The sequence below is a fragment of the Nycticebus coucang genome, chromosome 2 (genome assembly GCF_027406575.1).
Source record: "Nycticebus coucang isolate mNycCou1 chromosome 2, mNycCou1.pri, whole genome shotgun sequence".
Taxonomy (NCBI): Eukaryota; Metazoa; Chordata; class Mammalia; order Primates; family Lorisidae; genus Nycticebus; species Nycticebus coucang.
Genome location: NC_069781.1, coordinates 70,176,302 through 70,202,023, shown reverse-complemented (window position 1 = coordinate 70,202,023; position 25,722 = coordinate 70,176,302). Strand labels below are relative to the sequence as shown.

Genomic DNA, 25,722 nt, shown 5'->3' with positions numbered 1-25,722 from the left:
TTGAGGTTGGAAGACACGGATAATAATTCTGAATGAGGTATTTTCACTAAGCATTGCCATCAATATTTGCAGGGTCTGAAAATGTTCATCTTCCTTCCTGTATCACGAGGCAATCGTGACTAAACTTGAAGACTACTCTTTGCTAAGAACAAACAAAACAAAACAAAAGGGGTTATGGGACACCTCACATTTCTGCTCTATAAACACATTAACACATACAAATGCTCATTTAATCTTGACCACAAACGAAACTCAGAGACTGGTTTTACTAACTTTGACATTTGATGGTAAAAGTAATGTTTTGTTTTTTTTTCTTATGGAGACAAAATATTTCTTTTTATTTTCCCCAGAATCATTTTATAATAATATTAAAACTACTGTATGCACGTCGACTTCATCCATCTTCCACTTGCCAGGTATTTTTTATCAGGTATATCCAGCCCCCACCCTCACCTCTTCAAAAGCTCCAAAGTCTACCAGTTTCTTATTTTTTTCTTACTGAGCATTAAAGAGGTTTGTTCTCTCTTCCTCACCTGTCAGGTTTACTGCTCCATTTTAATGCAGCAAAAGGGAAAAAGAAAGGCTAAATGTTAGTTGGCCAATGGTAACAAGAGTAACCATGACAACCAAGTTTTAAGAAATAATGCTCACAAGCAAGGACATGTAACTGACACACATTAGGAAATGACAGAGCATCAAAATATTTAAAGGCCTCTGCTCAGGAAGTAAATGAAAGACACAAGGTTACATCACGCAATAAAAAGTTTGTGTGTGTTTGTGTGTGTGTGTTAGTGCCACACTCACTTTTAGCCATCACCTACAATGTGCCACCACAATTAATTTTATCCCAGGAAGTGTTTGACAATAGCCATATACAAGGTAGCCATAAAGTTCGCGTGCAATTTTAAATAGCACACAAACTTTATGGCTGTAATTTCATTTGTACAAAACAGGCCATGAGAAAAGTCCTAATGTACTTAATGGGAATACAATATCATTCCACAAAAGGAATTCATCCATTTAAAAGAAAAAGTCTTCATTGAAGAGGTATGTTTTTCCTTTAATGGTACAAAATATCTGCAAACTGGATTGAACTGCACAGAAATTTGCACAATTGAACACTATACCATGAGGTAATAAAGTGACATAAATAATTTCTTCAAATATCTCTTGATGAGTAAGGCAACCATTCATCTTTTTTTCCAATAAAGAATCAAATACATTACAGTTTTGGAAAATATAATATTCATCCTTATAAATCTACAGAGTTGGAACCATCTAAATAGCTGGGCTAATCCAGAAAAACACTTTATTACCAGCCATTGACGGGATATTTGCCTATTCACAGAGGTGCTGGTCTCTGTGAACAAAACACATCTAGCACACGCTCACAGATCCTTTCTCCTGTGATAATATGTTAATTGTTTAAATAACCACATTATTTTTGCAGAAAGCATAACCCCTTTAAGGGAAGAATTAATCTGAACAATCTTCACTTGGAGGCAAATTGGAATGCTTTTAAAGTGAATCCCGAGTTGCAAAAATAAAGATACTAAGTCTCTCTTAATGTCCCTGGAATATATACCCATGATGCTGGAGTATCTGGCACTGTAAGGTAAACCAGTCCATCCCTTTTAAAAAAATAAAAATCCCCACATTTAAGATGTACAAACACACACATACAAAAGTGAATGATGAAAAGGACATCAAACACACTGGATAAGTCTTCTGACTCTTAACTTTAAAGTGATTCACCTAGTAGGCCAGGTTAAAAGTATGATACATGTGTGTTTCCAGTTTACTCAGTTTTTTAAGTCAACAACTATATTAGGGAACCAGTTGTAGGAAAATCTATGCCTCTGTATGGAAGAGAATCACTTACTGAATCATCGGTTTTTATGCGTTAGAAGGCTGCCTGAGGGTTCACATGAGCAAATGCACAGTTCCATATAGAAAGGTCAGCCTTGCCATACACATGGGTACCTATTTGTTGTAAAGATTTAAGTTTGAAGGCCTTCAGAACTGGCAGATTTAAATTATAGGCCAAGGACTTTATTACAACAACTCTTGCCAGATAAGATGAAACTGCGATATTGAGTGATGGAGTAAACTAGTGAAGAGAACTGAGTTTAATACTATTTTGACTGGTATGAATTCAATTGTTCAATATTGCTCTGCGCCATGCACTCTACTAGACACAAGGGGTAGAGTGAGGAATGAGAGAGATTCCCTAACCTACCATTTAGTGGGGACAGACAGTCAAGAAAATGGGCAATCAGAGTAACGCAGCAGGTTCTATCAAGTGGAAGTATCTTAAGAGCTCAGAAAAGGAGACCCTTAGGCACTTGAACCACTAAAGAGGAGAAGGAGGAGGAGCCAATGGGAAAGGCTTGAGTTAGCAGGTAGCATCTTCGCAGGCATCCCAAGGATGAGTCGGAGCTAGTCAAGCCAAAAGGGGGAGGCAGGAGGTTGAGAGACTCCAGACAAAGGGACGGGCTGCTTGGAGGCTGGAAGCAGAAACAGTCAGCATTGTTCAGGATGCTGGGTGTGGCTCTGCATATTTCTTCCGAGCATCTCAAAATATTCTGTACTGCATTTCTTTCTTTTATGAATGCGTGTAAATACATATAGTGTTGATTAAAAAAATAAAAAGAGAGAGAAAGAGCGAGAAGACCAAAGAAGCAAAGTCTGCCGAGAGCCAATGTTGGAGCTTGGAAAAGCTAGAAAAACTAAAGTCTATATTTTAATCCCATTTACCTGGTGGGCTCTGTACGTGAACATCTTGGGATGAGGAAGCAAAGTATTCACTCTCTCCACAGTGTGTGTTCAAGCTGAACTATTACCATTCAAGGATGTTAATTTTGGCTAACGTGTGCCTTAGACTTCTCCAACCCTCTAGTGCACACTTTTTTTCCATAGTGCATAACAAACACTTCTCATCCATCTTAACAGGCTTTTCCATAGAGTTGGGTTAACATTTTAAAGTATTCATTTTCTATATAAATAATTATTGAACAGTTCTAGCATAATATCCAAAAAGCTGTACATATGTAACAGATACACAGAATATCTACAAAATTTCAATTGCTTTATTGATTCCTTTTTTGCAGGCATAGATGGATGAACATTACCAGTTCTATTACTAGGTTTGTACTGTTTTCAGATTATGGAACACTATTATTAAAAAGGTTTAATTTTCGATACTGCCCACTGACTTTACTAATGGGGAAATCTAGGTCCAGATAGTCCCAGAGCTGAGACTGAAACTCAAATTTCCCGACACTTAGTCCAGCATTTATCCAGACCTTATTACCATCTTATCTCTGTAATTTTTTTTACTTCATGGCCCATATCACATATGGAGTATGGAATTTTAAAAAATGTCTCAGCACAAGAAAATCTATAATAGTAAAGACCTACCAAACATATCTTAATTTTCTGATGGTTTAGAAGGGCCCAAACACCTCTGTGATTTTTTTTGATATTAATTATCAATGTATTATAGGTGTATGAATTACACCTAGATGAAAAGCAAAGTCAAACGAACAGAATGCCAGATAAGAGTGTGCTATTTCCACATTAGTAATTAATAGGAATAAGTCTTAAAGTCTCAGACAGCTGGTTAAAATATATTTCTTTATATGCTAAAACTATTCCTAGCTACAGACCTACTTCTAATGCATCTTCTAAACAGGTGTATATGGTAAAAGAGATTATCAAGACAATGCAAGTCAATATTTTATACTCATTTCCCTCTCAAAGCATTATTTGCATACAGGAAGTGAAACATTTTAATAATAATAATGATGATGATGATACTTTTGATTCTGAGTCATTATCAATGACCTGTGTGTAAAGTGAAAGGCATCTAGAAAGAGGAAATTAAGTATTTATTATATAATTAACTTTGCTCAGAAGCCAAGCTATAAAAGACACTATTCATTGGGTACAGAAAATTTTCTCTTGTATGGCCTCATGATAATCAAAAAGGACATTGTTGGGTCTACTTGACTTTCAAGTCAGGAATATTCTTTACTGCTGAAGCAAGCATTTCTATTTCAGAACTGCTTCATGGGCCTTCAGATGGTTAGCTAAATATACTGATCATTCGAGGATGTGTGCGTTTCCCAACAATTGCATTAGACGACGCTTGCATATGCACACACTAAAATGCAACTCTATTTTAAGAGTCATAAAACCATTAGCTACGATGCCTCTTTTTGGAGGATTAGGAAAAAGTGTAACTGAGTTGATTTTTTAAAACATATGTGGACAAAGAAAAGAAAACTTAATTTTAAATTTTTTAAAATGATCAGGCTATAATGCTATTTCTTCACATTTACATAACTGATTCACAAATACTATACACATCTCTGTTATGTGTAGGACTTAATGAACCTAGGTGTATCCAAGTGAGACACAACTTTAAGGCATGCATTTTGTCTAGGTCAAACAATTACAAAACATCATGGCATTTGGTCTAAAATCCCCCTGTCCACAAACACTTGTTTTTTGATCTGACTCCCACAGCAGAATGTGACCACTTGAATAAATATTTTCCAGGAAATAATTAAAATTCTGCTTTTGCTTTCTTATTATTGCATTCTTTTCTGGTAATAAGAATAGTACATAAATAGCCAAGGGTGCTCAGTTAGACTAAAACAGCATCTATGACTATCCTAGGGCTTGTGGGTACCTCATGCTTCCTGCCCTTACTTCTTACACAGAGAGAGGCAATAACATATGATGGATTCCTTAAGATACACACTAACAAGATATGGATTGGGATGGAAGATTCAAACTATCAACTAAGAGGAGATTTTGGTCTTCAATCACTTGCTTTTTCAGCTATTTTATAGGATGGATAATTGAATAATGGCAGTGATCAGGAAAAAAACAATGATGGATATTTCTTTCATTCTTTCTAACTCTAAAATAGAACAGGCAATTTAATGGGTTATGGTTATGAACTTCTTTCATTTGCCCTTTATTTTATCAACCTCTCTTCATGCTGGAATAAAATGAAATAGAGCCTTTCAAGAGAAAGTTTTTCAAAGTAAAGTGTTTTCAATCAAGAGGTTATTTGGTGTGGGGGTGACTATGCTAGGAATGTAAGAACGAGAAATGATGGGTAGAAATAATTCATATAAACTCCCCAAAGGGAGCTTCATGGGTAGAAAAAAAATATTAATGAAACTAAGATGATCAGACTAAGTATGTATGAAAGAATCAGAATGAATATATTCTTTTTCGATTTTGAAGGCCAAGGTTATAGGGAGAAAGAAGCTATCTTCTAGTAGAGAGAAGAGATTATCTAAACATGGCATACCACCAAAAAAATAAGAACAGATTAATGTTATGAAAATAAAATTTGGATTGAAAAAGTAAAAATTGATGAAAAGGGAGATAATTTCAAATTCAGTTATTCTAAATGTGTAAGAGTATACTATATAATCATTTTTTTTGAGACAGAGTCTCACTTTGTCACTCTTGGTAGAGAGTCATGGCATCATATCTCACAGAAACCTCAAACTCTTGGCCTCAAGTCATCCTCTTGCCTCAATCTCCAAGTAGCTGGAACCACAGGTGGCCACCTCAGCACTAGGCTATTTTTAGAGATGGGATCTTGCTCTGGCTCAGGCTGGTCTCCAACTCCTGAGCTAAGGCAATCCACCTGCCTCAGCCCCCTAGAGTGCTAGGATTATAGGTGTGAGCCAATGTGCCTGGCCCCATATTATATAATTTTTATAATCTTATTTATTTACAGTATTATAATTCCATTTTTAAGTTAGGAAAGATTTAGGGACATGGTTACTAATGTCCTGTATTCAACTGACGAGGCAGTGATGGGCAGGGGGAGAATCTGGCTTATTATACCTAACAGAGGCAGAAATAGGATTGAAGAAAGAGTGAAAGATCAATAAAAAATTGTGTAAATATGAATTATTTGCATCCCAAGTTTAGTCAAAGACACTAATCAGATTGATACCTAGACATATAAGGACTCAAGTTATTTTTCATTAAATAGGAAAATGGTACCTTCACATCCCTTCTTGGACATCTAGGATAATTCACTTGTGAAGATAAGGAATAAGGCTTAGAAGAAAAGTAGGAGAAGAGTGGGAGAAAATTTATTCTCCATGCCTCTCTCTCTCTTTTTTTCTTTCTTTAATCATTGAATTTTAGCTGCTTCTGCTAAATTTTAAGTAATAGGAAATATTTCTGCACTTGTGGAAATTGGACATACAATATACAATATATGTATACGATATACATATAAATGTGCTAAATTGTAATGTAATTGTAATATAATTTCAAGAACACATTAAAATCAAGCAATTAATCATTAAAAACAATAAAATAAAAATGTTCATGGAGTTCTTTGTTGTCCTAATATCTCAAATGTCATAAAAAATGTTCACCTGCATAAAGCAGCAGAAGATAGGACACTTGCATGCCGGCCAATAGAAGTCTGTGCTACATACACACTGAACAATATTCTGAATGGTACAGTCTCAACATTTCGATCCACTCTAATGGAAAAACTTTTCCTTTTTTGTTGTTGTTGCCGTAATTTTTGGCCGGGGCCGGGTTTGAACCCGCTACCTCTGATATATGGGACTGGTGCCCTACTCCTTGAGCCACAAGCTCCGCCCCTACTAATGGAAACACTTTTCTAACAATTACTGGGGCTGCACTTAAGTATTTCTTCTAAGGTCAACCACATAATGAGTACAGAACAATGATGGAGTCTTCCAAAATAAGGTATCCTGAAAAATGGCAATAGAAATACTGGGGAAACCTACCTTTTATAAAGAAGGATAGCAATGACAATGCAGATGATAAAGACGACGGCGAGGACTGGACCTACAACCCAGATCAAGCCTTCCTCTTCGTCCGTGATTGGCTGAGGGTCCAGGTCCATCGACACCACAGGGTCCGAGTAGGGGCTGGTCGCATACATCTTCTGAGGAAAAGCAGAATCTGTTTCAGTTATAAGGTAGAGGCTTTCTAGAATATACATTCAGCATGAGAAGAGGCAAAACAAATCCAGGACATAACATAGCCTGTGATAAATGTGTGAAGCAATATTAGCAACATAGAAGGGAAGGGAGGGGGAAAAATAAAAGAAGTTTTGGAAAACGTCTCCTTAGAAAGGGAAAAATTTTGCAATAAAATCATTTTGATGGCATTAATTACTTCATAGATACTTTTCCATGTAGCTCTAATGTGGCATATAAAATGATCTTATGAAGTGTAAAGCGGCAGTAATTAACCAGACACAAAATGTTTAATGAACATTTACATTGTGCCAGTATGTTAGGTGCTACACCAAAATCAAGAGAAAAATTCAGAGTACCAGCCTTCAAGCATTGTCACCCAGTTAGGGAGACCAAAGTAAATATGTATAGAGCAACATCAGTCAATATTGAATTAAACGTTAAATTATGTTGGTAGTTCTTAGTACTACTGTGTGTTACTCAGGAAACAGGCCAAACAATGAGCAAGTACAGTCCAGAGCTTCAAAGGAGAATGCCAATGTTTAAATTATAGATGTAAGATATACGGAATTGATGATATGACTTCTAAAATATAAAATTTTTCCAACTGTCAAGAATTTAGAAGTTCTTAATTATATTACTTGTATGTACTCATATAACATATATTAATGTATTATATTACTATTATGGTAGTGCTCAGAGGTTGGTTTGCTTGCTCCTAAAGGATAATTGATAATCAATGTACTTTTCAAAAATGTAGTTACTTGGTGAAGGAATGAACTAAACGTCTATGAATTTTGCTTCTGCAATATCCTACTTTGTTCTACCCTATGTTAGCCTATCTTAGAAAAATATTCTCTTGACTCTCCTTCCTGCGTAAGGCCCTATGTTTTACTTTCCATCTCGGATCGAGACCAGTCCATATCCACTGTCTGCCCTGTGTCTCCGCTTCTCATCTTTTCTCATTCTTACACCTTATTGGTTTCATTGCTTCATTTGCCAAATCTAATCGTCTTTATTTAATCCTTACTTCTCTAGACATCTTTTCTATATTTGCTACAGGGATCAAGCCTTCTTTGAAACTCCTCTCTCTGGCTCTAATTCTGTATTCAATTGATTCTTCTTAATTTTTCCAACTGCTCATACCCTGCTGAGTTAATTGCCTCTGATTTCATCCTATGGACCAGCATTCTTAAGTTCTATTTTGTATTAGCTTCTCTTTTCCTCCCTTATCTGATGAGGTTGTCTCCAACTTTAACTATCTGTCTTTATGCAGATTACATCCTCTAGTGTTTCTAAGGTCAGAAACTCTACTATGTCCCGGATTTTCATTTCCAGTTGTTTCTAGAGATTCCTACATGTACGATCAAATTAAGAATTGCATACATTATTTCCCATCTTCCCAGATACCCCATCCTTTCTGATTGACTTCCAAAATTCTCTCATCCTCTCAGTATCTTGGAAGGGGTACTGGTTTTACCTAATGGAAACAAGTATGAAATAGAAATACTGATTTTACCTTATGGATGACCCTCAATTCCATCTGCTCTTTATCTCATCCCATAGAAACCATTTTTCCCCCAGGACCTTCTCCATGCTCTCCTGATAATAACAAGAGTTTCTTCCTTCCTCTATGGTTTCCACTGCTGCTCAAGTTATTACCCTAAATTGCATTTGTGAAACCTTCAAGAGGCTCTCTGGTGATTCCCAAATAAAACTTAGATATCTTAGTATGGTTCTTAAAGGCACCCAAAATTTTGCTTTTAACTTCCTTACCACACACAACATACTCCATTGCAGTGAGCTTCTTACTACTACTCCCTAAATGCTTTATTCTTGCTCTTTAACTCTCTTTCAAGTCCTACAACATCAAATACTTGAAACCCAACAACTCTCTGAGCCTCTACTTTTTTAAGACTGCTTCCATTGAAGCCATCTCTTCTTACCCTGGTGGTAATTGGTCTTTCCAAAAGACATAGGTACAAATAATGAACTTTAAAACTGCATTTAATCCTTTATTCCTTTTCTAATGACACTCCCCAAACTCTATTTTTTTTAATTTTTGCATATGTTTCATTTTCTTTAATGAAACTATAAATGCATGAAGTAAGCATTTATATACTAGTTTATTGATACATTTAAAGCAGTGAGCACAGAACTTTGTACTTACTGAGTTCTCAGAAAATCTTTGATGAATAAAATAAAATAAATGCTCATCTTTACAAATGGCTGAGCTTATTAAAACGTGCACATGCTCATTTTTTCATAATCAGTAAATGTGTTTATTTTTTTTTCCATCGGCACCTTTGAAAACTTAGCTCAGAACGTATTTTCCAAATTCAAGTACAATAAGCTTCAGAGTCAAGTAGGAAAACACATGCTCCTCTGAATACCTGCAGACTGCTCTTCCTGTCTTCACTATGCCCAGGAAAGAGAACGACTAGACTCCCAAATTTTCTTGGGCATCAAAATAACATAAAAAAATCAAGATGTATTTCCAACCTTCACAGAAGCAGCCTTTTCTTTCTTTCTTTCTTTTTTTTTTTTTTTAAAGAAAGTATATACATGTTATGAGGACTGACACAAAGCACTTGCAAGAGAATATCATCTCAGAAGCATGATTCTTTATGATCGTTTTAGTCTGTATTTTTCCCCTTCCATTTTGTAGGTCATGCCCAAATTTTCTGGTAGAGAAAATAAGCAAACCACTGCTTTGAAATTCTTTACCAAGAGCCTTTGAGATCGTAATCTTGGTTAATCAAGATGGAAATCTAAGCAAGGGTTTTCCCAAAGCACATAGATTTCTAACCCAAATCAAGAAACAGGAGACAAGAAAATGAAAAGAAAACAAAGCCATAAAATGATACCAGCCTCGTGGAAAGTAGAATTTGTTCACTGTTTGAGAGTAACAGAGGAGATTAAACTTTAGAGCATCCTAAATCAGTTTTCTGATAAATGGATTGAGGGAAGGCTTGTGTCTTCGGGTGAGAAAGAGAAGTATTTTCTCTCTTAAAATTGCCAGTTCACTCTTAAGAGTGGTTACACACATCATTAAAAATTAGTCATAGAAATTAGAGGCTTACAAAAGAACTATAACTCTGTAAACATTATCCTAGCTGGATACAACTCTCTTTAAATCGTAAATGCTGGCCTAAAAACATAGGAAATGTTCTCACTTTGAGAGTAATATTGAGAAAGATGATAAAGTAAAGAGATATTCAGATAACATATTAGGGAAAAAAAAATCTTAATTCTTAATGGAACAGTGAGATGACATACTAAAGGAAGGGACAGACTCTTCAACAATGGTGCTGCATTTGAACATGAGTGGAACTGTTTGAGAGACGTTAGAAACCAGAGTGCATAAGCGGCTCTATCAGTCTGTGTGATCAGATGAGATTTCTCTTTGCTGAATTCTCTGATCTACCTCAATGCTCTGAATGCGCTTTCTGAAGCATTCCTAGAGCTATTAAAAGAAAGTTCCTCTCAAATAACTCAAAGTAATTTTTGTGAAAAAAGGAAAAAAGATGATTTCTAACATTCCATTCCCTTGATGTTCTGCCTTAAAACTTTCAACTAGAAAGAGAAAGTGTATCTTTACATTAAAATTCCAGGAAGACCATCACTTTGTTTTCTAATGACATTCTGAATACAATGGTAAACCAGGCAGAGCAGCTGCCTTTGTATTTTGATTTTCTAAGAGGGAATTTCTTCAGTCCCTTGAAGAGAGGCCCCACTGTACATGCCAACAACTGATGCAGAGAAACCTTTGATACATTATGGGCTTCTTAAATGTGGGGAATGACTGTCTCAACTGAGGTGCCACACCTGTCAGATTTAGGCTCTGATTAGAAAGATACAGTTTAGAGGATGTATATTAAATGTTAATATGAACTGCTGCTGCAAAATCCATGCCCCCATCCGATCTAAAATTTCTCTCCCATTTTTTTTAGCACTCAAAGCAACTGAAGCATAAAACGACATTATGAGCCAAGATGAATTACATAAAAAAAGACAACTTACTATTTAAAGTACCTTAGAAATTCTCCCTTTCATTGAGAGAAAAGACTCCCTGAGAATCTGGGTACTGTGGTCTCAACTGGCAAGTTATAGGAGAATAAACATAATCTCCTCCATCACCAAATCAATATTTTCAACTACCTGGAAATACATTGTTGGACGACTAAGCCTGTTAGTTCCTACTATAAGGGTGTTCACTAACGTCTAGATGGGGACATCTTCTTTTCTTTTCCTTGGAAAGTATTTATTTTAGAAGGACAAGGAAAGGAGAGAGAGAGTAGTAATCAGTGATGGTTCTCACACCATGTTATTTGTGTTACATTGAAAGGTCTCAAGAACCACGTTCCAACAATCTGGCACTTGATAAACTCAGCGTCCACCCTGCCATCAGAGACATGGTCTTTCTTGTTTTTAAAGCAATCTCAAGCTGTACATTTCACAATGTTCAAAGAGAAGGCAGCCTATTCTTACATGTATGTTAACAACAGCTCACGAGAAATGATTAGAATGGATACACCTACAAATCCTTGAATAACCATATTCTACTGCAAACGTGCAAGCGCGCGATGGGAAACAGACGCCATCATAACTAACTTACAGACTCTGCGTGTTCCATCACTGCTAACACAAAGAAGACATATTCTTGACCACTTTGGAGTTGCTTGTTCGTAAATCCACCATAATGCTTGTCATCTCCCAGGGTGAACTCAGTGGGAAGGACATCAAAGTGTGCGGCAATGTATGGCTTTAATTCAACTTCTCTCCCATAACGGATGCTTCTGCGTTTCCTAGATATCTCCTTTAGCAGCTGGAGGAAAAAAGAGGGAAACAGAAGAGAGCCATAAACAACAACAATGCACCAACTTATTTATGGTTCAGTGAGAGAAATTAATTCAGAACTGGGAACAACCCAGACACAATGTGTCCACCTTTCACGGAGCATCTCAGCATCACTAAATAAATCTGCGTTCTCTCCATCTTTCAAATGCTTGTCTTCCTGTAAAAACTGTTATTTTTTTTATTTTTTGCAGTTTCTGGCTGGGGCTAAGTTTGAACCTGCCACCTCCAGCATAAGCGGCTGTCGCCCTACTCCTTTGAGCCACAGGCACTGCCTCCCCCCAAAAAATGTTATTCTTGTCTTCTCCCATTAAATACCAGCAATCTCACAGTTTAATAGGGAAAGGTCTGTATCAGTCTATGACACCTTTTGATGTAAGCATATTTTTTTTAACAGTTTTTTGGAAATAATTTTGATTTTATTTAATATCTATGTAGAAAAGACAGCTAAATGCAAGGCCCAGGCTATAAACATAAGGCAATTAGATCCTTTATTGGTAGCTCATTACATTTCCTACGCTAATGAAATCCTCTCAGAGGGGCGGCGCCTGTGGCTCAGTGAGTAGGGCGCCAGCCCCATATGCTGAGGGTGGCGGGTTCAAACCCAGCCCCAGCCAAACTGCAACAAAAAAATAGCCAGGCGTTGTGGCGGGCGCCTGTAGTCCCAGCTACTTGGGAGGCTGAGGCAAGAGAATCGCGTAAGCCCAAGAGTTAGAGGTTGCTGTGAGCCGTGTGACGCCACAGCACTCTACCCGAGGGCGGTACAGTGAGACTCTGTCTCTACAAAAAAAAAAAAAAAAAAAGAAATCCTCTCAGAGGGCAATAGTGCATCGTAACTTGTCTAAGGAAAGTCAGCTTGATTCATAAAAGCCCTGCCTTGCAGGAGATTTATTATTTAGTCTTTCAGATAAAGCTACCTAAATCTTTAAACATGACCAAATTTTAGGAGAGGTTAGTACCATTTTAAATTATTTTCAGTAATAAGATAATTCATAGGTTGCAAATTCCATCAAATCAGCAGAAGCTGAATCCAGTGAATGATTTTTAGATTTACATATATATTAAATAGGCATTGTCACTTATTTAATGATTTCTGGCTTGACTTGGCTCCTTGGTTAACCAAGTAGGGTGCAATTCTTCACAATTTATCATGGAGCCAACTTTTTCTAGAATTTAGCTCTCTGGGGAGTTTGAATCTCTTGCCAGATGATACAGGCAGTCAGCAGTGCAGATAGAAATTAATTTTAATATTACCCTAAAGAAAACAAACATATGTATGTATCGACAGATCCTTCATGTACTTCAGAAAAACCTAGCAGAATTTATTTATGGATAATCTATTGTTTTGTGTTGACTTTTATTAGAAGATCATATTAACAGTATATTATGAACATGGCTTTCAAAATGACATCAAACTTATTTTTGTCTTCTCCCATTAAATTCTAGTAATCTCACAGTTTAACAGGGAAAGGTTGTATCAGTCTATGATACCTTTGGATGTAAGCACAAATTTTTAACAGTTTCTTAGAAATAATTTTGATTTTGTTTTGTTGTCTGTGTAGAAAAGGCTGTATTAGAGGACAAATAAGAAAAGGGAATGAAACTTGTTTCTACATTGATAAACAAATTCAGGTTACTTAGAGAAACAGGGCAGCAAAAGTAGTTGCTACCTTTAGTTTTTCTGTAAATAGAAATGATATAGGGAAAACCAAAGTAGTAAACTCAACTTAGTTAAATGAGACCCTGGCCAGGCTTCTGTAATAATAATGGCGATGGACTATGTACATGATGAACACGGAATCCTTCTGCTAGGATCTAATAGTGTACTACAGTCCCTTCTATGCTGAGTTATAAATATGCCCAGCTGGTTCAAAATTACATGCTCAAAATGTAATAAAAACAGTCTTTTAGTTAAATAGATCATTCGTACCCATGTTATTAAATAATATTTAATTTATAATGTTTTAAAACTCTCTATAAAATTCGAATTTATTGATGCAATTAAAATTACATGAAATGTAAGCTGTTTTATGCAAACCACAGTAAACTGGGCATCACATGTTCAGCAAATTTGGACCATTTGATAACAAATTCAAGTATGCTAATCAATGATGCACCAAATAGCCAGTAAAAAAGCAAGGTCAGAAACTTTGCATTATCTTTTAATCCTGTTGTCAAATTTAACTTTATTTACAATAATCATCATGGCATTGATCATGATGATAATTGTCACCATTTATTAAGCACTTACTAGGTACCAGACGGTACCTGCTGTTCTAGGGGGCTAACCATGCATTAGTGAATTTACTTATGAAATAATTAGGTTGAGATCATCCCCATTTTATAAATGAGGAAACTGAGGCACAATAGAAATTCACAATATATGTTCATTAGACTCAATTAGTGAAATAAAATGAAATTACACATAAGAGCTTTTTGAAACTATATTTTACTAAATAAAACATAACTGTGATCTTTAAGCTCGGATAACTTAAATTGTTTTAGTCTGTATTTAAACATAATTTTTGTGCATCCACTGTTACTAACACAGATAAATGTGTTATTTCCTCTTCCTGAATTATTTTAACTTGCTAATTTAAAAAAATCTGATGCTAGATATTTAATGCAATATTACACTTTGAAAGCCATTCCATAGGTTATTATCGAGATGCGGTAAACGATAGTAGCCCATTACTTTAAGAAGGAAAAATGCACTGTAGATGAGTCAAACAGCTTTTTGAGGCTGGTTAATCAAAAACATTTACCATCATTTGTTTATGTGACTGTGTCCCCTCTTCTACCTCACTGATCAAACTCCACCTTGGTTTTATTCAGATTTCAAATGTAGTCAACAGTCATAACTCATCCATGTCACTGTCATTCCGACGGGGACCTTTTGCTAGGATTTCTTTAGAAGACTTGGAGCAAGTACTTCAGAATAAAATGTTTGGGCTTTTTGGTGCCCCTTACATCTAATGCGGTCATTCATTAAGGTCAAACCTGGAATATCACTCTGGCTCTTTCGGTTGTTCTAATCTCTGTAGGATGCTTCCTGTATTATATTTTACATGGTTTAAGTGAGCTCAGATGACACCAATGTCAGCTAGTATGCTGAAGTTATAACCACAAATGACTACATTATTTCACAGCAATCCTTTGAAGTAAAATGCAGTGAAAAGCTTATGCTATATTACATGACCAGCTCTGAATTAAATATAACTAACATTTTGGGAGTCATTCTGCCCCAAATTCATTTTGACTATTAATGTCTGCTCTGCCCAGTCTGACCTTGACAACAGGAGTTCCAGTTTATAAATTTATCATGTGGAGAGCATCCCCAGACAAGGGATAAATGAGCTCAGAAGATAATTCTGTGAGTAACTCTGTTTAGAAAGCCTCTTTCAATTTTTTATGGGCCTAGATTTGAGGCATACATGTGGAAATCCCCTTAGGCCACCATTCTGTTTGATGACAGAGTTCCAACAATTTGAATTATAGGCCTTTCTGAAAATTACTCGGTCAAATACATTTAAGAATGGAACATGCTTTGTCAAACCTGGCAGTACCAAGCCATAGATAAAATTACTACAATGCTCCTATTATCCATGGTAGGAAAAAAAAAAAAAAAAACCTGTCTATAGGGATCAGAACCTGGATGTGCAAGAATAAAGTGAGGCCATAGCCTACTTTCATTTGTCTCCCCTCTACAATAGTTACAAGATGTACTGAAGGTATTTCTAGAAAATACATCAAGGGCTTTAGTTCTTTATCAGAAATAATTTTCATTTTTCCAGTCAATGCATATCTTATTTCTTCCACTATTAATCCTACAATGTGGTCTCAGTTATATTAGTAAGAAAAGTGGGAAACAACCCATCCTGACCCCAAAATTTTGAATTAATAAAATGTTCTTTATCAAACTATTATACAGATTAATGCACCACAACTTGCATGATTAAAATGACCCTTTGTTATGGGAATCAGCAGAACAGACCCATAGAATTTAATTGCAAGGAAGTTCAAAGTCATATAGCCCTATACTTTAATCCATTAGTGCTTTCGAGGTTAAAATCTGGCTGTAAAAGGGAATCACTTCCTATTACCACCGAATGGTTTTACTTCTAAGGAAAGCTTATTATTTAAAAAGTATTTGATGTCATTTTGGCATAGATTTCAATGCTTTGAAAACTTTTTTTTTTTAAATAGGTAGGATGATTGTACACATGCAAGTCACTTTTGCATTTTAAACTCAATTCCAATTAAAATGGAATGGTGACAATTCTCCGATTCAGCAGAGTATGGATTATAACACTGAGAGTATCTCAAGATTAACTGATTAGTCAGTTGCAAATAAAATTGTGTCTTCCTTCAAAATGTTTATAAAAAAACCAGCTGATCATTTTGCATATTCCAATGAAGGGTTACTATTTCCAATATCATGGAATAATGATTTTGTTCACTTATTATCAGTAGAAAAAAATTAAATTGATAACATACTTAAATTACTTGACAACATCATTGAAACGATGTCTCATTTCACATCCTTCTACTGGTCATCTCATCATTAAATAGTGACACAACAGCCTAGGGATAATCTTGAACCCATCTCCTCTTCTGACCTTGTCAAACTTAATCTGCACAAAAGAACTAAGTGATAATGGATCTAGGGATGACTTGGGTCTGCCAAAGGAAGCTGACATCCTCTTTTATTTTTCTGTTACAGCAAAGTCTTCCTTGTGTGGACAGGATATAAAATGTATAGCACCTTTCCATAATGTAGTTAGGGGATTTGTTCTTTTTCACTCATTTGTACTAATTTGAGGAAGAGAAAATACCTAAAAATAACAGGTTGTAGTATGAAATGTGGTCTATGGTATAAATAAGCCCAATAAATAAAAATCTCTTATTTCCCCAAATGAGGAACTGGTTGTTTGCCTTATGAACTGATTTAAAGCAATATCACGGTAAAACAACAAAGTCTTTCTGTATTTTAAAATGGGAATTAACGCCATTAACTTGTTTTGGCCCTCTGAGGATCTAGCTTAACCCTGCTGGATCATAGTTTTCTTATCTAAATAGAAGCATGTAATAATTATGTCTCATTCCTCTTATTACATAATGTTTTCAAAAAAGTTCTTCTTACTAAGAGTATCAATTAAAATGCATGTCCTGTTGTAAGATTCTGAAAATTTAAATGACACAATTTCATATTTGCTGGGTTTTGTTCTTTATTTCTTACTTTGCTCAAATGTTTTGATTTGTTTTGTTTTCCCCTGTACTAAATTCACTTCTGATTCTGAAAACCTACAGAATATGTAATAAGGCAAACATTTGCTAATCAACAGAATTCTTTGGAGAAACTGGGTAAGATCACATAGTAGGTCAAACAGACTCTGCTACAAAATGCAATGTAGTGTTCGTAACAGCCTCAGCAACCGCTGCACTAATGAAGCAGACCTTGGAATTTATTTCAATGGTGATTAAGTCCTTGCTGATAATTTGCTTTACTTTCTACACATCTGCATCATGTTTTACAAGGGGAAAGGGACAAAATTTGAAGGCCAACAAAGATTAGACAGGTTTTAAGCTTTATTGCAGTTTAATGTTTTTTAATTAAAGCAAAAGGATCTTTGTTAGGATCTCTAGAAGTTAGCATGCCCGTAGCACTGAACCATCCAACCAGCCAGCCGTGAAGAAGCCAGCACCTGGATTAGATGCTGACCGGCCTCCATAGGGAGAAGGAGGATATTTCATAAGTTTAATAACTAATGAAAGACACAACCAACTAAAACAGAATTACCTCATCTAATTCCATTTCATCTGGACTCTCCCATGGCTTGATAAATTTCCCACGAGATTTCTTCAAAGGCACAATTATTATGTAGTAACCTCTGCACAGAAATAAATAGACAAAAATGAGGTTATTTCCGAGGGCAAACCAAGTGGATCTACCCTTAAATCTTCCACAGGCCAGAGATTGAGAAGAAGGCAAATTATGGATATGAAGTGACTTGTCCATTCCTTACATCAATGACAAATAACGACCTGTTTGTTCAATTTTAAAAACAACATGGGCAGACATTTATGTGTGACTTCAATGATCTTGTATGGTAATATCACCATGGTTGACTGCTCTTTATTAGCTAGCATAAACAGAGTAGGCATAGTTTGTTCTGGCCCTGGTGCTGGACACATACAAGGCTGCGATATTGAAATCTACCACCCCGAGCTGCTGAACCAAAAATTTTCTATGACATTAATTTATAGGAGGAATTTTTTTAAAAGGAGGAATACAGAATAAAAACTACTCTTAGTGCACATAAATGCCTACTGTTATGTCATTTATACAAAACTAAAATGCCTTTTATTTGGATAAAAAAATTAAAAGTATAAAAATTACATAGACTCTCACAATAAGTACATAGAGTAAAGATATAAAAACCCCCTCTCTGTCTAACCATCAAATTAAACCCCTTAAGGTAAGTACTATAGAAATTTGGAGAAGTTGGGCGGCGCCTGTGGCTCAAGGAGTAGGGCACTGGTCCCATATGCCGGAGGTGGCAGGTTCAAACCCAGCCCCGGCCAAAAAAAAAAAAAAAAAAAAGAAATTTGGAGAAGTCCCACCTAAGGGCCTTCAAAATCGATCTCAGTAGACATAAGTAGTAACTGAGTCCTAACTCTAAGAAAGGTCAAATAAAATTTAAGTGATGTATAAAGGCACCTCCCTGTCCAAAAAACAGATACGGGTCATTTGTAAAGTTGCTTTGTAAATTCAGCGTAGGGTAGTCTGCTTTTATATTTTTCTTTTTTTTTTTAATTTAAATTTTTATTTTTTCCATATATATGTCTTAATTAGGTTTCCATTTTTTTTTTTTTTTTTTGCCTTCACAAAATTAAAAAGACTCAAAATCCAATAACAATAACAATGTTTAAGATAAGGATTAGAAACAAAAACCTTGCAAAGAATGAATGTTTTATTTTTCTTTAGGGACACTTTAGGACTCATACCAGTCTTTGGTAGTAACTATGGAATTTGAACATGCTGTAAAACAATGACTTTATAAACAAATTAATCACTTCCTGCTTCTCAGGTATTATATAAGTGCATAATCTGGTTTTGTCCAGCTATAGAGCAATCCTTCAAAGACAGTATAGGTACAATAAGACTATAAAACTATACGCACAGATTATAGACACATAAACAAAAAGAAAGATCTGGAGAGACTGAATAATTGACCAAGTTAAAAGAGATAGCGAAGGAGACTTAAACCTACATTTATCTTAATCTTGGCCATGGTCAGTCTTTTCTCATTTATTCTATGAATCATAAAGTAAGGACTCCATACATTCTGTGGAGACTTACTGTGAGAATAAGAGCATGTGGGCCTCATTTGCACCTTTATGAGAAGGCTACCACCCATGACAACGGGGTGAGAGGAAGACCACTACCAACCCTTATATTACGGAGAACAATGGCATGCATAGGAAGGCCTCTTTCCACTCATCTCAAACCAAACCTGCAATAAACTCAGCAAATCCTCTGTGATCAAGAGCTGTTTCCATACAGCCTAGAGCTGAGCTGCTCAGTATGGTAGGGCTAGCTCCTTAAAGTGGTGGAGCCCTTGAAATGAGTGTGCTATTAAATGTAAAAGACTCATTGAATTCTAAAATCTTAGTATTTAATAAAAGAACGTACACTATCTCAATAAATAATTTTAAAATCGTGATCATGTGTTGAAACAATATTATTATAGACATACTGGGTTAGATATATCTAGAATATTTAGTTTCAAAAATTGATACCACTTATTTGCTTTTACTTTTTCACTGTAGCTCTTAGAAATTTTTAAATTTCCCTGGGATTTTGTAGGTGTGTTGGACAGAGCTGCTTTAGAGCGTTCTGGTAAGAATGCGGCACCTGGCCGTGAATTTGGGTTCTGCTGCTACCAATCTACTGTGTGATCTTGGGCTGATCGTGCTACATTCCAAAATTGCAGTTATACGCTCTGAAACATGAGAGTAAAAAATATCATACTTATACACGGGGGGAAAAAAGCACATGAACCCCAAATGCTCCTCATAGCGTATGTGGCAGTACAGATGGCAGCTGCTGCTGGCCAGGACTGATCACTGTGGTGGCACAGATGCATCTGAACTCTTGCTCGGTAAGACCTGATGAAATTCTATGAGATACAGGTTAAAGAACCTGCCAAAGTGTTTTTTTTTTTTTTCCTTTTTCCTAATAGAGAATTCAAGTCAAACCAGACAATTATACCACAATCCTTTTTCCATGGTGCACTGAGTAACTAATCAATGTGCAGGATTACATCACCTAGCCCTTCATTTCCTTTACTACAAATAATCATGATGATCAAGGTGGGTGAGGAGAAGAGTCAAGTGTGTGTGTGTTTGAGAGAGAGACCAGTTTTTTTTTATTTTATGATCCAGAGGAAGTTCCCCCTCCTCCCATCCTCCCACCACCTGAAGGATTTGCCAAACAAGTCCATCATGTTAAATGAGCACGGAAGAGAATGACAGAGGCTGCAACTGAGCGTGCAGAGTAACACCGCAGATGTGCTTGACAGACACGCTTGTCAGGGAACTCCTTGCATTTCAGTGCCAGCCGAGCCAAGTCAGAAGAGCTCTACCCTAAAGCAATGGTGCTGCGCGTTATCAGACAGCATCTTGTCAATCACGGTTAAGCTGATGAGTTGTACTAATTTTTCTTCTGCCTTTATATTTGAATTGCCCTTCTTGTACATGAGAAAAGAATCCATTCTGTCTTCTGCAGCATTCCCTAACTATTCATTTGACTCATGACAGGGATAAGAATTGAACAGCTTTCCCCACAGCAATCAATTAACAGTGTGGCCAAATATCCACAACCTTTTCTCTCCACTGATCTCTGAAGCATTCATCTAGGGCAGTCAAAGTGAAGTCTGCTTCCGAGCAGCTCTCACGCATTGAATGAAATGAAGCAGTGGCAATTTGGAGCTTCCTATTATAGAGAGCTTTGCTGAGGTCCAAATCCCACATTTCAACTGTGTTCTCTCCAACCAAGGCTGTGTGAACACCCAGGTTTATCAGCCGTACCTGCAACCTGGCTTTCCCCAAGGACACGCTTTCCTTGCAGCCCTCTTGTGCAGCGGCCAATGGCTTCTTCCTCCACAGCCTATGAACCTCAGAATCAGGGTTTGGGGGTTCCTTGCTGCCTTCCTGCAGGTATTTTCCCTCCACCCTCTTTCTAACAATGAATCATACCTCCTCCTTTTTTGAAGTTCATGGACACCAGCTGTCTTATACTCTTCTCTTGCTGATTTTTGTCATCTACCACCTGCCCCGCCTCTTTTTCCATTTAGGAAAGATTCGGGGTTCATGGACTTCCTTTCTCTCCCAACTCTGCTACATCATGGGTGATGGCAACCTTCCCACAGCTGGCCCATGCACCTTTCAGGCTCTCAGATCTTTTCACTCTCCCTTTCCAAAGCCTACCCCTTCCATTCTACCTCGGCTGAAGTCTCTGCTTGCTATTCTCTATGCCTGCACCCAGGGAGCTGAATACACCTTGGGAACCCAAGTGCAGGGCAGAATAATGCCACACATTCAGGATCAGCAAACCCAGTGAGGCCATCCACGCTGCCTGGCCATCTTACCACTTCCCAGCTTCCTAGTAACTTCTCTAGTTGCCTAGTCCTTCCATCGTCCACAATAATTTTTCACACTTTTGCTTCCAGCCTGAAAACATCTCTACCTCCCCTCGAGAAGAGAATCTTACCTCTTATATAAAGAAAAAAAAAATACAAGCATTGAGATTGGAATTCCTTGTCTGGGAATTCGGTCTGAGAATCGTCTGTCTACCCAACTACATGCTTATCTGTATCTCTATCTGCAAATAAACCATACACTTTCTTTGAGGTACAGAAGAAAGGCTGGCCCTATGTTTTAGGGCCAATAACTATTTCTCAAATTGTTTCTAATCCTCTTCTTTTCTTAGGAAGTTTACCACACACTGGACCCCTTTCTTTCATATATCTCATTTTCTCGTTCCTGTATCCTATCCATTAGCTTCCAACCATGCAATAAATATCTGCATTTAATAAACAAAACAAACCATATCCCTCTCCAGTCCCCTCTCTCTCTCCTACCCCTACTGCGAAATTCCTGCAGAGAGACATGTGTTCCTGCTGCTCTCTGCTTCCACTCACCCCCCTGCTCACCCTGCCCGAGCTGACGCCTCTCACTCCACCCCACTGCCACAGCTGGGGTTCTCAGTGACATCCATGGTGTCACATCGACAGGCGAGTTTTTGATCCTCTTCTTTTTTTCTTGACCTCTTGGCAGAATCTTAGTGTGTTGACAAGATCCTCCACAAAACCTTCTTAGCCCTTTTTCTGTGTTGCAACTCTCCTGTTACTTCTACTTGTATCTCTTACCGCACTAACATGATTTCCTGAGCAGAATTTATTACCCACTATCTAACTATCACAGGACCTTCCATAGGACTATCCATGACCCTCTATTCATATTCTACTTTCATCCTAGGAGATCTCATTGCAGCCCAAGGCATCCATTCTTTAGCTATATGCAAATGATTTACAGATTCACATGTTTAGTCAAGAACGCTCTTCTGGGTTTTACAGGTTTATCCTACTTGACTTTCTGTCTCCATTTGTATGCAACAAAAGTCCCTCAAACTTACAGTGATAAAAAAAAAAAAACAACCTTTTAAAACATACCTTTTAAAATAAACCCTCCTCCAACTTTGCACAGCAATCTACTTCAGCATGCATGCCAGAAACCTAGGTGTTGTCACTGACAATCTGCTTTTACTGTCCCCTCCCTCGTACCCAATCTATTGCCAAGTCCTGTAACCTCCCAACTCTATCCCTACTCCAACCCTCTGGTCTTATCCATCACCCTGTGCCCAGACCCCTGCCTTACTCTTCTCTCAGTCTCTCCACTGACTTCAGGTCTTTCTAGTCCTGTCTTTTTTTTTTTTTAAATCATAGCTGTGTACATTAATGCGATCATGGGACACCCTACACTGGTTTTATAGACCATTTGACATATTTTCATCACACTGGTTAACATAGCCTTCCTGGCATTTTCTTAGTTATTTTGCTAGCCCCGTCTTTGAAATTTCCAATCCACAATACAAAAGTGATTGTGCCACGTCCGCTTTTTAAAGCTTTCAGTTGATCCTCATTTCTCTTAAAATAAAGATCAAAAGGCATCCTGAGGCCCAGCAGGCTCTTGTCTGACTCCATCTCTCCATGTCCTCTGAGCTATGGCATGATAGGCTTTCAGTGCCTTAAATTTACCATGGTCCGTTCCTGTCACTGACCCTTTCATCATTCTGTTCCAGGTGCCCAGAACTTCTGACACTCCAACTTCTGACACTCCAACTTCACTACTCTCTTTCCACAAATATCTATTCATTTGTTATTTCCTAATTAAAATTTGCTCTGACTTCTCTGCTTAAATCAATTGTCTATCATTCTCTTATACTATTCAGGAAATTTATATATTTAGAAAATATTAACAAAGTAGATTTACAAATAATTGAGAGGTTAAAGACCGAAAATGAGAGGCTATTGCGAGACATGAAGGAAAGGAAGTAGAGTCCAGGGTATGTGTGGGCTATGTGGCCTTTATTCACTCAGGTGAGAATAGGCTGAGTTCCAAAAAGAAGTCAGCATGTGGGTTAAGGCAGGTGGGAATAGAAGAGTTCCGAGGGGTAGGAATTGGTGCATTCCTTCCTCCCTGGGCAGGATCGTTCTATTTGGTCACGTGCCTATATTTGGTCCTATCATCAATTTCCCCCAAATCTGCTTAACTTTGCCATTTTATCACTGAGTTTTTTCCCACTGAAAAGTAAAAATTGCTGGGGGATGTGGGTCTCAGAAACTTATGCTTTCCCTAGCTCAGGGAGTCAAAAATATTTAGGGGTTCTCCATCAGAATTTCTAACTCTTCATCTCATTAAGCTTTTTCCTCCGTTCTCCAAGCCAGCAGCAACCTGCCTAAATAGAGTTTATAGAATATATAACTCTTTACTGCTTTTCCTGATGGCCCTAATGGTGACCTTTATTCTAATCTCATGGGTCATTAAGAAAGATAAGATGATTCAGATGGGGGAGTGATTGCATACCCAACAAATTCATATCAATCAAATTATATGAACTGAAAGAACTTTCCTGGAATGAAGAAAAAAAAGGTAAATTGCTTCTGGAGCCGGCTTGATATATGGGCAAAATTGCACACAACATTCTCCTTTGTCTGTCTGCCTCATGCGTGAAGTTTAGACTCAAAATGCCTTTTCAGCATCGACTTTAACTTTTAAACTAATAGTAAAATAAATAACTTCAGGATCAATATATCTTGGAAAGCCCTGGACTACTTATAAAGTAAGCTGTGTTTTCCCAGTATATTAGATTTAATTAGACAAGTTAAATCTAACCTTCAGAATTTTAATTATATTAAGTAAAGTTTTACTAATTTCATTTAATATATTATCATCAAGGGGCGAGCTTTGGTCTTTGTGGCAGTCCCACTTCAAATTCAGTCAGGCTTTTTGTATTAGCAGGCTGTATTAGCATTCTCAAACATTATTTAACTGGGAGGTGAAAAATCTGTCTGGAGGTTTAATGATGAATGTCATTGCTTACAGAGGCCTCACGGCAACTTATTGACTTTATTGCTTCATGATACTCTACACGCATTTCCATGATCTGTGCCCAAGTGTCTGTGCCTGGTCATTCTTGGTCATAAGGTTTGTCTGGGGCATTCCTATTTATGCCTCTTTCTTACAGAGCTCTTAATCATTTAGCAATGTCTTAGGAAAAAAACACGTGTCTTGACCAACAAATAATCTGTGATCACAGGGTTGTGGCTTAGAATATAGGCTGAGCAACACGAAGACCTGCATGCAGGTCCCTCCTCTTTGCTTCTTATATTGTGTGCCAGGACCAGTTAGTCAACCTCTTCAGCCGTAAAATCAGAAGCACCTTCTCATAAGGATTACATCAGTTAGCGCACTGGCCCCCAACCTCTTTGGCACCAAGAACGGGTTTCATGGAAGATAATTTTTCCATGGACCAGGGTAGAGGATGGTTTGGGGTTGATTTAAAAAATGTTGCATTTTCCCCAGATCCTCAGGCATTAGCGTCTCATAAGGAGCACACACCCTGGGTCCCTCATGTGCTCACTTACAGTGTGTTCCCAGTGCTGATCTGGCAGGAGGCAAGGCTCAGGCAGTGATGGGAGCAACGGGGAGCAGCTGTGAACACAGATGAAGCTTTGGCCTCTCACCCACCACTCACCTCCTATTGTACAGCCCAGTTCCTAACAGGCCACTCACAGGTACTGGTCTGCAGCCCAGGGGTTTAGGATCCCAGATTTAGTGTGTGTCTTGTTCCTTGAATAGCACCTGGTAAGCCTCGGTCAGTACTATTACTGATCTCAACTGTATCTTCTTGGCTAGGTTACTTACTATTTAGTGGCTTCACTTTATTTACACGTAAATTGAATTGAAAGAACATCTACCTTACAGGGTTTTCTGAAGCTTAAATGAAGCTTTCTAAGGTTTTTAGTAAGTTGTAAAGCACTATACAAATTTAAGCTTTTAATTCTTCAGTTGACAAACGTCTGATGAATTTGCCCTCATTAAACTGCTAATATTGGTACACAAATTTTATGAAGCCACATTGTATGCTACGTTTTCACAAGAATTATCTTTTTCAAAAGAAGAAAAAGTAGAGACTCTGAAAGCCAACTGAGTAAGATCAAGGAAATTTACAATTTCATAAAATATACTTATTCTTCATTTCCATTTTTTAGAAACATGAAAATGGTTGTTAGAAATT

The 25,722-nt window shown here is 37.2% G+C and overlaps 1 protein-coding gene across 29 annotated transcripts in view; it reads right to left on the bottom strand.

The window, feature by feature from the left end:
- The window catches only part of PTPRD (protein tyrosine phosphatase receptor type D), a 2,247,062-nt gene that overhangs the window by 128,780 nt on the left and 2,092,560 nt on the right, over positions 1-25,722 (bottom strand). For 13 of the 29 annotated variants that reach the window (XM_053572883.1, XM_053572709.1, XM_053572767.1 and 10 more), the window contains 4 exons: positions 17,659-17,749; positions 11,620-11,829; positions 6,807-6,967; positions 534-548 (listed from right to left, as the gene is read on the bottom strand). In XM_053572883.1, coding sequence (XP_053428858.1) covers positions 534-548; positions 6,807-6,967; positions 11,620-11,829; positions 17,659-17,749 — 477 coding nt within the window. The remainder of the gene's footprint in view (positions 1-533; positions 549-6,806; positions 6,968-11,619; positions 11,830-17,658; positions 17,750-25,722) is intronic. The other 16 variants (XM_053572742.1, XM_053572782.1, XM_053572790.1 and 13 more) reach the window with 3 other exon arrangements.